At 39.0% G+C, this 14,131-nt stretch overlaps 1 protein-coding gene across 1 annotated transcript; it reads right to left on the minus strand.

The window, feature by feature from the left end:
- Positions 1 to 6,552: 6,552 nt before the first annotated feature.
- LOC124202627 lies at positions 6,553 to 7,789 on the minus strand. The gene is made up of 2 exons (XM_046598977.1): positions 7,361 to 7,789; positions 6,553 to 7,284 (listed from the first exon to the last, which is right to left on the minus strand). Exons 1-2 carry the CDS (start codon positions 7,787 to 7,789, stop codon positions 6,553 to 6,555), a joined length of 1,161 nt encoding a protein of 386 aa, XP_046454933.1.
- Between the last annotated feature and the right edge of the window lie 6,342 nt (positions 7,790 to 14,131).

Genomic DNA, 14,131 nt, shown 5'->3' on the forward strand with positions numbered 1-14,131 from the left:
GCATATTAAGTAAAAAAAATGTTTTCTTTGAAGATGATAGTTTTATTGTACAGTGATACAAATTACGTTTTGGGTTTTCTGCTGAATGCAGAATTTCAATACGCAGTGACAGATTGCATTACATGAAGTGCCAATCATGGACATTGTGTCAATCACTCTTGTGTGTGTGAAGCTACTTTTGTTGGTAAAATATATAAATTTGGAATATGCCAAGATCAATGTGTTTTTATGGAAAGCAAGGGTTAGTGCAAGAAGATAGACGGTGTTGTTTAGTGTGCGTTTAAAGGCTAAATTGTACTCGATTGTGGTCTGGATAAAAAATCATTTCGGGTAAGATATCATAAAAATTTTATTAAATCACATATCTCCTCATGTTTCTTTCAAAAACATAATTTTGCATCAAGTAATGAGAGGAAGTAGAACCAAAATTAGGCAAACAACATGAGATCCGGATCCGGTAATCGATTACTGTTTATGGTAGAATTATTAGAGTTTTATCATATTTATCGAAACAAGTAAAGTTAGCGGAAATCTGATGATTTGGTTCTTCAGCTGACGTTCACTCATCTTAATCAATCAGAATAAGTGATGAAACAATTGATAACAAATTTCAGCTATTTTTGATTGTAGATCACGAACTACTGAAGAAACTGATAATCAAGCCGCTTCAGAGAGAAGGCCATATCTTATACCGGATAAAAGAGCCTTGTAAGTCGAGACTTCCAGTGGAAGTAATGGAATGCGATCCAAAGAAACAGATAATCTAGCAGCATTTTAGGTCATATGTGGTACTGGATACATCAGCTGTAGAGGAACACTTCGTCTCTTCGTCGTTGTTTGACGCAAACTGCGCTGGATCCATTGTATCTCAAAAGAATATGCAGTACTAAAGAGATAATTTAATTAAAGAAAATAAATTTAATTATTGAAAATACCATTTTCAATAAGTTTTCTGAAACGACAGAAGGTGAAGATGGATTAATTCTCGCAATTACAATAATGTCAACGATGTCAATGATCCTCCGTCTTGGAAGTGATCACATGGAGAATAGTCACCTTAAAAGTATTTTTCAATGTGCTGAAATATATGTAGTTCAATTCTGTCCTCCATTCCTTCAGCTTCAGTAAGACGAAAGTCAATTAGTGCTTGTTTTGATTTGGTATCCTCATCCACCACGCTGACGTTTCGTAATACACGACAGTACATGGTTCTGTTGCCAGCCTTGGTGAAAGCATAACGTAGAAGCAATTGAAGATGACCATTTTCTTCTATGTTCTGGAAGGTAACAAGGTAGTTCGCAGGAACAGTCCAAATTTCAAGTTCCTGACCTATTTCCGGATAATTTTGCTGTTTCAATTTTAATTTAAGAAATCCAACATATCCTTGTGGCAAATTTTTGCCATAAGCCTATTATCTTGTGTTGTAACATTCTAATTGACAAATTTGTTAAAGGCCAATTTGTCCTTATTATAACCGCTTTCTGCTTCTTCTCTTGAACAAAGGTGAGGTCGTGTTCTCGGATCTATAAATACTGAATTTCAGAAATTCTCTCGCCCTTGTTATTGAGAAGTAATAGCTTTGAATTCCAAATTGCAGACCAGTGGTTGAAACCAAATTAAAATTAAGTCCCTTTTTTCTCATTTAACATAAGAGAATGTCCTAATTGACTTACATAAATTTCTCAATTTGTGTGCTTGTAACTGCAACTATGTTTAATTAACTGGCGAGTGACAAGAATAAAGTTAATTTATTTTAAATATGTATTTGAATTTAGCTGAAAACCTCTTTTATTACTTTACAGATTTCGTTTTTCGAATTTTCAACTTATATTGATGATATAGATATTTTTCAAATTTGTTGTTACTAATGGGAATATAATTGCGATCTGAGCGATAGATATGCCACCTCCCAGTTAGATTGATCGGAAGGGCATTGGAAGAAAAAGCTTCACAATAGGGGCTATAGCTCGAATTTAGGCCTAGAGTTAAGTAGGTCGTATTTCTTTAGAGTAGTAGGTCAAATTTCGCTTATCCACATTCAACTCAGAGTAAATAAAAATGAGAACATACAATTGAATTTCATTTTAAAGCTGTTTTGCGCATTATTCAAATGTAATTTTTCCAAACATACAATTGGTTAATGTAATTTGTTACCTCATGAAGTGCTAACTTTGGAATGACCAACATCCAGAGTAGAGAAACTGCAAAAAAAAAGAACTTCCACACACAGCAATTCCAGAGTAGCTCTATATGAAAAACCATTAAGACTGCTGTCGAACATGAAATTTGCTTCATTAAAAATACTGCCCTTACTCAACATCCATTTGTGTAAATTTTCCCTCAACGCATTCCACAATGTCTGATTTTCCAATTCCGACATTTTTAAATCTGACGATGATGACATGGTGCTATTTGTTACACATAAATTCCAATTGGTGATGGGTACGTTGATTTTCTTTAGGTGTTTAATTTCATTCGAATCCCTATTGTCTCCAGCAAATGTGTCGTTAATTCGTTGGCACTTGATAACTTTTAAATTCTAACAGCCATTGATTAAGTAAAATTTTCCGTAATTTTAACGAATACAAAAACGTTTCAAAAATTTCTACTCGATAATTGATACTGGGACGTGACGATCTTTGTAAAAATGGAATGCAATGTTTCCAAACTCACATTATCTTACGAGCTAACCATGAGCTAACGGCTAACCTCGAAGTCACCAGCATCGTCTCTAACAATGTCGGAAATGTATTTACTCTTTAAACCGTATTTTCTATCGTACCAGCAAATTGGATCTCAGTAACATAAAAGAAAGACAAGAAATAAAATGTCAAAACTAAAGTTTTGAAAATGGATAAATGAAAAGTAGAACTAGATGTGCTTCAGTTAACACCAGGCTACTGAGTAATGCTTTCGAAATTTTTAAGTTCTGAGTCAAATTGTATAAAATATGGTCTTAGATTTGAGAACTAAAACGCCATATAACAACTAAATCTATTCTACGTGATCCAAGACCAGTTGGCATTTTTGCGATCAAGCACTTACTTTGATTTGCGACTAATGGCTAAGGTGAAGTCGACCTGAAGGATAAAAATAACTGACCCAACCCAACCCCCCTTTCCCAGACCAAATTACATGTTCAATACTTTCATGTCATTTTTTAACGAGACTTCAATCCTGCCGGAAAGTAACGATCCGTACTAAAAAAACGACAGTCTGACAGAATATACAAGAGAGAGAAATGTGCGATGCCTCCAAACCCAATTGCTAGTACATATTAATGGTTACGCGCACAAGTGTAGTCCACAAAAAATGTGGAAATAATAAAAAGTGTTAAAGACGGTTTCGTCTCAAACAAGAAGGAGTATTGCGATGCAAGCAAAATTTTTAAAGACATCAATACTATCTGTAAGAAATTTGAAGATTTCATGGGACACTAATAGAAATTGCTTGAGTCCTCCATCGACACAATGCAAACTATTGCTGCAGTTGCCGTTACCATGGCAAACAAATCGGCAAAATTTGATTTTGTTCTAGGTAACCTGACACACTAGTCTCCTACAAATTTCTTAGAGATAAGGACGAGAAGATTAAATGAATAAATGCTAAAACTATTGCTTCATTTAAATTGACTTCAAATTAAATTTCGCTTTACATATTGACAAATGTAATGATTTTTAATTTTATAGATGTTGACGAAAAATGGAATGAAATGTTTGAAGTAGTGAAAGAGAAAAAAGCTGATACTTCTCTATAACAAGATTACCACCAAATTTTTTTACACAGAGAAATTTTTGATAAAGCTAGTGAACTCTAGGGACATACTAAGTAACAGCCAAATGTTGTTGGAGGACTTGAAATTCTCCATAAGTTACTGTATTGCTTTGGTTGAATTATACCTACAGCAATTTCGATTTCTCACTTTTAACTTCTATGTCGTTTAATGTTACAAGATTACTTTGATTTGGTTATCTACAGCAATTTAATGTTATTAATTGTCATATTTTCACTATGGATAACTTAAAAGGAGAATAACTAACTTTATTGGTGTTATAGGTACGATTTGCTGGAATCGCACGCGGATACGACTTTGGTACGATGGAAAAATTGTTGTGCCACCATTATCCTAAATTAAGAATTGTATTCGTACTGAAGTATATTAGCTTTGGATTGAACGGCAGTGTAACTACATCGAGATGAAAAAAAAGATAATTCCCATACTAGATGACGTCTTAAAAGAACATTGCATCGCGATGTCCCGCTCTATCATGCTTGATATTCAGGTTGGTGCTAAATTCCAGTTTTTTGGTCATTAGATGTAGAAATGCCATTATGTAATGGGACAATCTAAAGGAACTAAACTGTCAGTACAGTAAATTTCCAAACAGATGGAGGAAGACTACGACAGATTTTCGATAACTCAAACATTTCACGAACATCGCACGAAACGTCATGGCATGGTCAATCTCCTGGAGAGTGCCATAAAACGGGAGGAAACGGTTAGCAAAACGGCCGCAGTTGCAGTAGAAGATAGTGTCTTAGGAGCCTTCAGATACTCCAATACGGTTTCGACCAATCTTCGTCTGCTATGATTTCTCCCGGTACCACTATCTAAAGTATGGCACGCAGATAAGCTTGTGGCACTTTTTAATAAACTTCCATGTCGGCGATCTAATTTACAATGCTAATTAAATTCTTAATAATAATAATAATAATAATGTATTCAATTTGTAAAGCGCCTTTTCCATTAGTTTTGACAAATGATCAAAGGCGCTGTAGGCAACTCTCGATTGACACAAGGAAACTAGTTATTGAAAGCTTCACGAAATATGTGGGTCTTAAGAGTTGAATGAAATATTTGAAGGGTGGGACTGGAGCGGATGGAAACTGGCAGGCTGTTTCACAGAGTGGGGGCATAGTTGGAGAAAGCGCGTCTGCCGTAGGATTTGATGCGAGTAGAAGGAGGAGAGAGGTCATATAGAGCAGAGGGGGCGGAAGAAGAACGAAGGGTGCGACTGCCAAGATTGCGTCGATTGAGAAGAGAAGACAGGTATGACGGAGCACAACCGTTGAGGCAGCGCCACACTAAGACAGCAATCTTGAAGTCGATGCGATAGCTGATCGAAGCCAATGGAGATTTTTCAGGTGTCGCGTCATTGGATCGCGACGACGAGCACCAGTGACGACACGGGCAGCAACATATTGAGCCTTTTGCAGTGGATAAAGGCGACTGGCAGGGATACCGGCGAGAAGAGAGTTACCATAGTCAATGTGGGATATGACCAGTGCTGACACTAGTTGAGCAGCAGCAGCGCGAGTGATGTACTTGCGAATCTTGGCAATCTTCTTCAGCTGGTAGCAGGCGGAGCTGCTCACTTTCCCAATCTGCTTTTGCATGGTAAGGTGGGTGTCGAGTGATACGCCAAGGTTGCGCACTGTGTCAGATAGAGTGACAGATGCCTCACCCAGTGCAAGATAAATGTTGGCTGGTTTCAAGCGGCTACTCGTAGAATAACAAACCAGCGCGTCGGATTTTGAGTCTTTAAACTGGATGAGGTTGTCAGCCATCCAGCCCTTAGTTTCGCCAACGCAGTTTGAGACCATGGAATAAGCACGGAGCTGGGCAGAATAGTCTGGAACTAGAGGAAACGACACGTAGATCTGCTCGTCATCGGCGTAGAATTGATCAGAGACGCCGTGCTTTAAAGAGATATAATGAATTGGGCTGTTGTAGAGCGTGAAAAAAATGGGGCCCAGTACAGACCCCTGAGGCACGCCATAAAGAAGCAAAACGGCTGCTGAAGTGACACCAGCAATAGAGACAGATTGAGAACGGTGAGAAAGATAGGACGTGAACCAAGACAAGACGCAGCCAGTGATGCCGAAACAAGCGTTAAGACGGTTAAGAAGTATAGAATGATCTATAGTGTCAAACGCAGCGCTTTGGTCAAGTAATGCCAAAACAGAAGCGTCACCATTGTCGATTGCGACAAGAATGTCGTTTACGACTTTCAGGAGAGCCGTCTCAGTGGAGTGGTTCGGTCTGTAGGCCGACTGCACAGGTACATGCAGGTTGCACTTGATGAGGTGGTTCGCAAGTTGTTTACACACCACTCGCTCGACTAGCTTTGAAAGGAAAGAGAGAAGAGAGACGGGGTGATAATTGTTGAGGTCATCAGGGCAGAGGGTGGGTTTCTTTAGAAGAGGATTGACATAGAAAAGCTTTATTTCATCAGGAAAAACACCAAGAGACAAGGACATGTTGACAATATCAGTTATCGGCACAGCAAGAAAATCAGCAAATTTCCTGACTAGGGAAGTAGTAATTGGATCACGGGACGAGGACTTTGAGGGGCAATCTTTGATGAGAGCAACAATTTCAAGAACAGTCACACGAACGAAGGATGATAAGGGGGGAACATCCATTGGAGTGTCAGCGGCAGGGTGGCAGCAACGAGCAGCATCGAGCCTGGATCGGATGTTGGCGACCTTGGTAGTGAATTGGCCACTGAACCGCTCCACCAGTTCTAGCAGGAAGTCGTGGCGTGGAAGTTAAAGGCCCGGTTTCTTGATGAGAAAGGAATCAACCACCTTGAAGAGCGATTTCTTTCCGAGTGCTTTATTGATTTCTTGATTTAGGTGGGCCGCTTTCACGCTATCCAGAACTCTGCGCTTCTCCTTGTTGCAGTGTCTCACCAGGTAACGATCTGATTCGAGCGAGGTGCCCTTCTTCTTTCGATCTCTCCACCACCGTTCACGTGCTCTCGCATTGCGTCTCTTATCCATCACCTCTTGAGTCAACCATGGGTTAGAAGGTCTGACTGTTACCATTTTTGTCCGCACAGGTGCATAAGCATCAAGCAGCGATGACAGGCCATCGTTGTACTGGATGAGAAGATCACTGATGTCGGGCGCCGAAGCTGTGAAAAGTGGAAGAGCGAGCATTTTAGAGAGAAAATTCTCCTCGTTGATGTTGTGAAGCTCCCGATAGGTAATCTTCTTACGTGGACGAGGAATACCGCAAGCTTTGACGAAAGTATGGACGGCGAAGTGGTCGCAAATCAGGTAAGAGACTGAACAATCAGTTACGACATTGTCAGATTTACGAGAAATGACCAATTCGAGCGAGTGACCATCGAGATGAGTTGGACCGTGAACGTGCTGAGAGAGGCCGGATAGGTGAAGGATGGATTGAAATTTGATGGCCGTGGGATTAGCTCCTACATCAGTGTGTATATTGAAGTCACCTACGATGAGAAGCTTGCCACCCGAAACAACAATCAGCTGCAAAAAGTCCGAGAAATCAGAAAGAAAACTGGCCTTCACTGCATTTGGTTAACTGGGACGGAGGGCGATAGACGATGACGAGGCGAATACAAATACTGTTGAGACGCAGTAGGACGACCATATGCTCAAATGAATTGCGGAAGAATCTCGTTGCAACCACTTCCGCGCGGATGGAATCGCGGTGAAAAAGAGCAAGGCCGCCGCCACGCTTTGTGAGCTTGGAAGAATGCACAGCAGAGTAACCAGCCGGGCAGACGTTCAATAAGTCACCGTCACCACTATCCGAGTTCAGCCAAGTTTCTGTCACGGCCAGTAGGCCAATGTTTTGGGTGATGAGATGATGGGAGATGACATTCGTTCGCTTGTTTAGTGATCTGGCGTTGATCAGGGCAAAAGGCACAAACTTTTTCTCGGCTCTCGCCCTCTTCGCCGCCTTCCCGCTTCGGACACCCCGAGGGGTTGGACGTTTGACTCGAGCATCGCGAAAGATGCAAGAGCCCATACCCAACTTCCTGCTAATCTCCAGTGCGTTAAAAACTTGCAGAGCCTCATTCCCGAGATTCTTGCACGTGACGGTAGTGTATAGACGAAGAGAGAGAAGTTTAGCTCTAGGGAACGCCACAGGCAGTGTTGAAAAGTGACAGATAGAGTGGGGTATAGGCCGACAAGAACACTAACCAAGATTAGCAAAAAGTGACCGAAAAGTCCCACTTATCGCACATAACTAGGATCACAATGACACAAACTACCATAAAAATGGACACTCAGTTGACCAAAACACAATTTCACTTTCAAATCTAATAAAACATCGAGAAACAACAATCACCGCAGCCACAGAGGGCGCAGACGAGCAGACGACTTGAGAGACAGAATTCTTGTTTGTATTTTACTTTTCAAATGTTGTTATTGACGTAAAAATATGGGTAAAATGGGATTGAATGATGATTTCAGAGAGCAAACATTTTTTCACGCTTAGATGTCTTAGCACTAGTCGACTTTCCAATTATAGTGTTCAATTATATGAAAATTTTATGTGATTCGAACCATCAACCATGGACAGATATTATGTCACTGATTTGACGAGTGACGACAATTACTTTATGGTCTTTATACACGCTGGACGCAGCATGTGGCCTATTCTGAGGCGTCAACGAAGTTATCCAATTTCATACGGAAGATATTTTCCTTATGCGCAAAGATACAGCGGGAGAATTCTATTTTCTGCAGCTGCTCCATTGCACCGAAGAACTGCTCCCAGCATTCACGATCTGAACCAGTGTCTGAAACATCTCACTTCAATCCTTTTAAGCCCAGTTCTTTTAGTCAAATTTTGGCCTTCACAGTAAGTTGTGCAGCAGTTCCCTAAGGGTAAAAAGACCCGCACTTTCTATAAAAGTTCAACACTCGTGTAGGTGATGTGTATTAATTTCATTCGGAATCCCAAAATGTTAGTGGCAGGCCTCTCTGTGATTCCAAGGATTATCTCCGCGTCTTAAGCTCCAATGTTGATAAACTTGTTACTCTTTGAGTCGAATGGCGGGAGTTTCACTAAGAGACGGATGTCGTTCGACACCCAATGGTCTAGGTGAAAGTCGCCGCTCTTTACCAACCCATTTACTGCTGTCGCTCACCAGTACGCTTCTTCCATGCACATGCCGGAGTCGAGGTAGTCGTCGACTTAGATGTTGCGCAGAATGGCACCATCTGCCTCTCCTCCATCCACGGTTGCATCGAATGCGACTAAACATGGCGACGATGTCGTGGGCCCGGGCAACCACTCCCTCTTGGAAACGAAGAACGGAAACGAACGGCGGGAAGTGGGTTTTGAAGGGTCAGTTTTGCCATGACGTAGTTGTTAAGGCTACTTTCGTGATACTTTGAGGCCGCGCCGAATAATAAGCGCAATTATCGACGTCCAGAGGCCATTGGTACACCGAAATGGGGCAGCCAATATGGGGTGGGTCGCTCTTCTTCTTTCTTGGCCAACAAGCGTCACGCGTAGCTTTCTTTAAAATTCTTAGTCATTGACTTCTGGTAGAATTCTTCGTGCACTGGATCACTTGAGAATTTGGTCAGGAACGACCAACGTCAAGTCTCTGCTACACTCTAATTAATAGGTAGCAAGGGTGTGGGATCCAACTCTCCGTAAGGCTGTTATTTGATAGCCCAACTCTAACTTCTTGGTTTCAGCACGATATAATAGGAAAAGTGCACTCTCGCGCTATCCCAGTCTCTTGGAAGAAACGGCGGTCGTTTAGTAAAGGATCCCAAGATTCCCGCCAGGTTCGCTAGGTTAGGAGGGCCCTCGCCTCTCGAGGATATAGTAAAAATATATGTTTTTGTTCTATAATCTATGAAATTACTAATCAATGTGTTCAGAAATTGATTTAATTAAAACTTAATTTGATTCCCTATTCTTAAATACGGTCTAATTCATTAGGCAATTTTTTATGTGTTGAATTCGTGATTGAAATTCACAATTTTTTTAAATTGCGCAAAAAAAAAATTAAATTTGTTTTTATGACTTATTTTTGTTTATTCTATTTTAAAATATTAAAAATGCATTTGAAAATTCATCTTTATTATTGATTGTGTGATATTGTGAACGAATTAGGGGAAGGGGATGATTATGATGGGTTTGTTAAGGCCAATGACGTTATCGCCATACGTTTTACAGGGTGGTTGCCGGCTGTAGCCCTTTAACGGATTTTCCACCGTACTCTGTCCCGTTGAACCCAATCCGGCAGAGTAAAAAATGTACGAAGAGACTCTGAGATGAAAAAATCAAGAATGAAATAAGTACAGTACCCACCAAACTATTAGGTACACCCCCCTATTTTCAATGCATTCTTATGGCACTACGTGTCCTAGAAAAATGCAATAACTCTTGAACCGCTTGGGCTAGATTTTTTTCCTTTTGGCCCTGAGTAGATCTAATGATGATCTACATTTTTTCTACACATGAAGTTGTCGTAGGATTAACCCCCACGGCGCTACGGTATCGTTCAGTTTATTAGGTACACCCGTTTTCCCCCCATATGCGCCGTGTTAAATACGGCGTTTTCCAAAATTTACAAAAAATACTAAAAATCAAGCTAAAATCTTTTTCTTTGTGCCAAAAGATGCAGAATTCTTCACTCTATGCGAATATAAAGAATAATTTACAATCAAACCAACTCAGAGAACCCTTCCCTATACCTCAAAGTTTTCCACTTCAAAATTTGGCGAAATTGGGCGCCCTCTGCTGGCGAAAGTGCAAGTTTGTTGAAAAAAGTACAAATTTTGAAGTGGAAAACTTTGAGGTATAGGGAAGGGTTCTCTGAGTTGGTTTTATTGTAAATCATTCTTTAAATTCGTATAGAGTGAAGAATTCTGCATCTTTTGGCACAAAGAAAAAGAATTTAGCTTGATTTTTAGTATTTTTTGTAAATTTTTGAAAACGCCGTATTTAACACGGCGCATATGGGGGGAAAACGGGTGTACCTAATAAACTGAACGATACCGTAGCGCCGTGGGGGTTAATCCTACGACAACTTCATGTGTAGAAAAAATGTAGATCATCATTAGATCTACTCAAGGCCAAAAGGAAAAAAATCTAGCCCAAGCGGTTCAAGAGTTATTGCATTTTTTCTAGGACACATAGTGCCATAAGAATGCATTGAAAATAGGGGGGTGTACCTAATAGTTTGGTGGGTACTGTAAATGACTTGAAACAAATTAATTTAAAGAAAACTCACTGGTTAACGTCGCTAATGTGGTTAAGACAAGTATCCAGTGTTTTTTTTTTTAGAAAATGGAAATGAAAACGTTGGTGTAATGCAGCAAAAATTTCGTGGGCAACCTTCAAGACGCTCTTCGAGTCGATGTAAATGTCTCATTATTCTGTGTTTGCACTAAACAAATTGCAGCAACAAGAAATGAAGCACATTTTTTTCGTCATTACGAGTCATTTAGTCTAACAATAGAACAGGCCGAACTTACGCCAACAACATGTCGTAGAAAAGTTAAGAACAGACGAATGGATTCTCAATGACAATGTTCTGATAGTGGCGCGGAATGAAAGCCAAGAAGTAAACGATGAGACTGAGATGAAAAAAAGTTCTAACAGAAATGAAACCAAACTACTTTCAATAGCTAACATACCTGTCGTTCAACTCATTTTGGCCATCAAGCCGGCAGACGTCAATGTCTTGCAGAGGTATCTGCCCCGCTCCGTCTGTGGCAACGACAGTGCTGCTTGATTGGGTAGCCCATACAAAAAAACAGCTCGCCGCTACTATAAAATACCAAAGAATACCAATTTCAGCTATTTTTAGCTGAAATTGTTTAAGAGGCAAAAATGGTCTGCTGAAATCAGCAGAGTTAACGACGGTCTAGCGAGATAACAAATGCACTAGTTCTTGCTGACAGAAGTTCTTATAAAAATGTGTATGCCTTCCGTTAGTCATTTTAGTTTTTATTAATATCAGCTTATGATGAATCTAGCTGCCGTTTGCCTTCGGTCATTTTACTCTTCAATTCCGAAACTGACTTTTTTTGCTTTTTTTATTTTCCGAAAATTTTAGTAATATCCTAGTGATAATTGTTACTGGTAAATATAGGGGGTATTTTAGTATTAATGAATTTGTGCAATAATTGGCTTCTGCTTAATCTATTGCGTGACAACTGACAAGTAAACATAGAGCTGAAGCTTAATGTTTTGATTATTTCTTATTCGTCATGTATAACAACGAAAACGCGGATCGTTTTTCAAACCATCAACATGTAAGTTTTGAAAGTAGGCCTTGTTTTCATCAGAGTCTGACGCTGAAGAGGTAAGCTTTATCACTTGACAATACAGTTTAAAATGAATTTATATAATTAAATAAAAAAATAATTAACAAAGGATTATACATTTATATACAGATGTCAGAGGATTGTTAAGTTAGTGAAATTCAACCTTCGATTTATCTTCCTATTTTATGTATCTCAAATTATTTGAGTATGACAAAAGTTGCCTTAAAGGATTATCTGCAAACACTTTGAATTGCATCAAATTGTTCTTACTACAGCAGTTGACAAGCGTTCATAACCTTTTTACCAAAACATGCGAATAAGGCCGCAACCAAAAAAATTTGGATTAACCGAGACAAATATGACCAACTGTAATTGACTTCCATTCTAAAGAAAAAAGAAACACCGCTAGATAAACGCTGTGCAGCCCAGTGGTCACCGTTATAGTTCGGATGACAAGAAAGACTGTTATATTTTTTCCTCCCAATTAGAAAACAAATAGATTATTTTATTCGCTATCGTTGTATAGCCCATGAGAAGAGGGATGAAGATCCGAATTTCAGGGGAGACGTAAACACAGGATTTTACAATTACTTTCCAGCTGAACTTAGACGGAGCCAGCTGCTTTAAGGTATTTTGGTTTTCATTCACGTAATTTCTTGTATGGTTTAAAGAAATACTTATCCACTTTTTAGGTTAGCAAATTTGGATGGAAATTTGGACTGGAATGTCAGAGCAAGTGTCTTTCTCTGGCATTTATTTAAATGTCGGCATTATATTTAACAAATCGGTGAAAGATGCAGAGTTTCTTTAAGGAGTTTAAGAGATAGATATTAATATCCATTTCCTAACTCACTTGTCCCAATGTGTTTTGTACTGGGTTTGTCTGTGGTCCCCTTCAAATTGTTTTCCCGAATGGTTCAACGGGAAACTTTTGCGTCTAAAAATTGGTCTCAAGCAGCAACGCAACAAATGGCTTATAATTATTTGCTGAAGATCTACATCAGATATACAGGTTTAAGTTTACAAAAAAAGAGGATTCTTGTGTCCCCTCTCATATTTGTAACTTTTTTGTTGACCTAAATTTGCCAATCAGACCTTACGAACCAAGATTGTCAGTAAACGGTGGCCAAATCAAATTAATTGGTTGTTCTGTTGAACCAACTTTGGATTTTACGAAAAAATATATTGCTGAAATAAATTCTTTGAACTGTAATCGGAGTTACATTGACGAGGTTGTTTTTCAGAAATATTCTCGATTCAAAATGATTACAACAGGGCTAATTTTTACTTCCTATTCTTATAAAGGTTCTCCCAAACGAGTAAACTATAGCTCTCTTCTTTCTGATAGCAATTTCATTCGCATCTGTAAGATTTAATACCTACCCAATTCTCAACAGGCCCTTTTAATTGTAAAAGAATAGGAATAGTTATCAAAGAAGACTTTTTTGCCTAGACCAATTGATGGTGTTGTTTTCTCTAGCTTTCCAGAGCAAACAGCAAACTTGACAGGAATCAAACATATTTCTTTGGCTATTAGTCCTGTCGAAATAGTTTGTAAATGTTTTTTTATGAACCAAGAAGATGCAGAAATTTTTATTGTTACTGCTTTGGTTAAGTAATTTGAAACTAATTTGTTAATAAACAGGATTCCTAGCATATTTGGTTTGGGTCATTTCTTATTTTTTTTAATTCTTTCTAAAAAATATTTAATTATTATCTTAGACAAAAATATTATTTGGGATTGAAGCAGCCGAAAATGGGGAACAATAAGTAATTATAGCGTGAATCATTTAGCAGATAGCGAGTTAGAGTTTTTACTGCATGCAAAGTTCAAAACTGCCGTCTTCTCAGCCTCGTCTGCTGAGAAGTTTATCTCAATCATCATCGTGTTTATTAATTTCCTTTCAATTTTTGATTTTGAATTGTACAATTATCCGAAAATGGAGTCGTCGTCACTTTAGGAAGAGACTTCTCAAGATTCTCAAAACAGGCTGGCTACTGCCGATTCAAAATTAATGGTTTTTATTGAATTTGTGGAATATATCCCTACCATTTGTTGTGATAAACA

The sequence above is a fragment of the Daphnia pulex genome, chromosome 2 (assembly GCF_021134715.1).
Source record: "Daphnia pulex isolate KAP4 chromosome 2, ASM2113471v1".
Lineage (NCBI taxonomy): Eukaryota > Metazoa > Arthropoda > Branchiopoda > Diplostraca > Daphniidae > Daphnia > Daphnia pulex.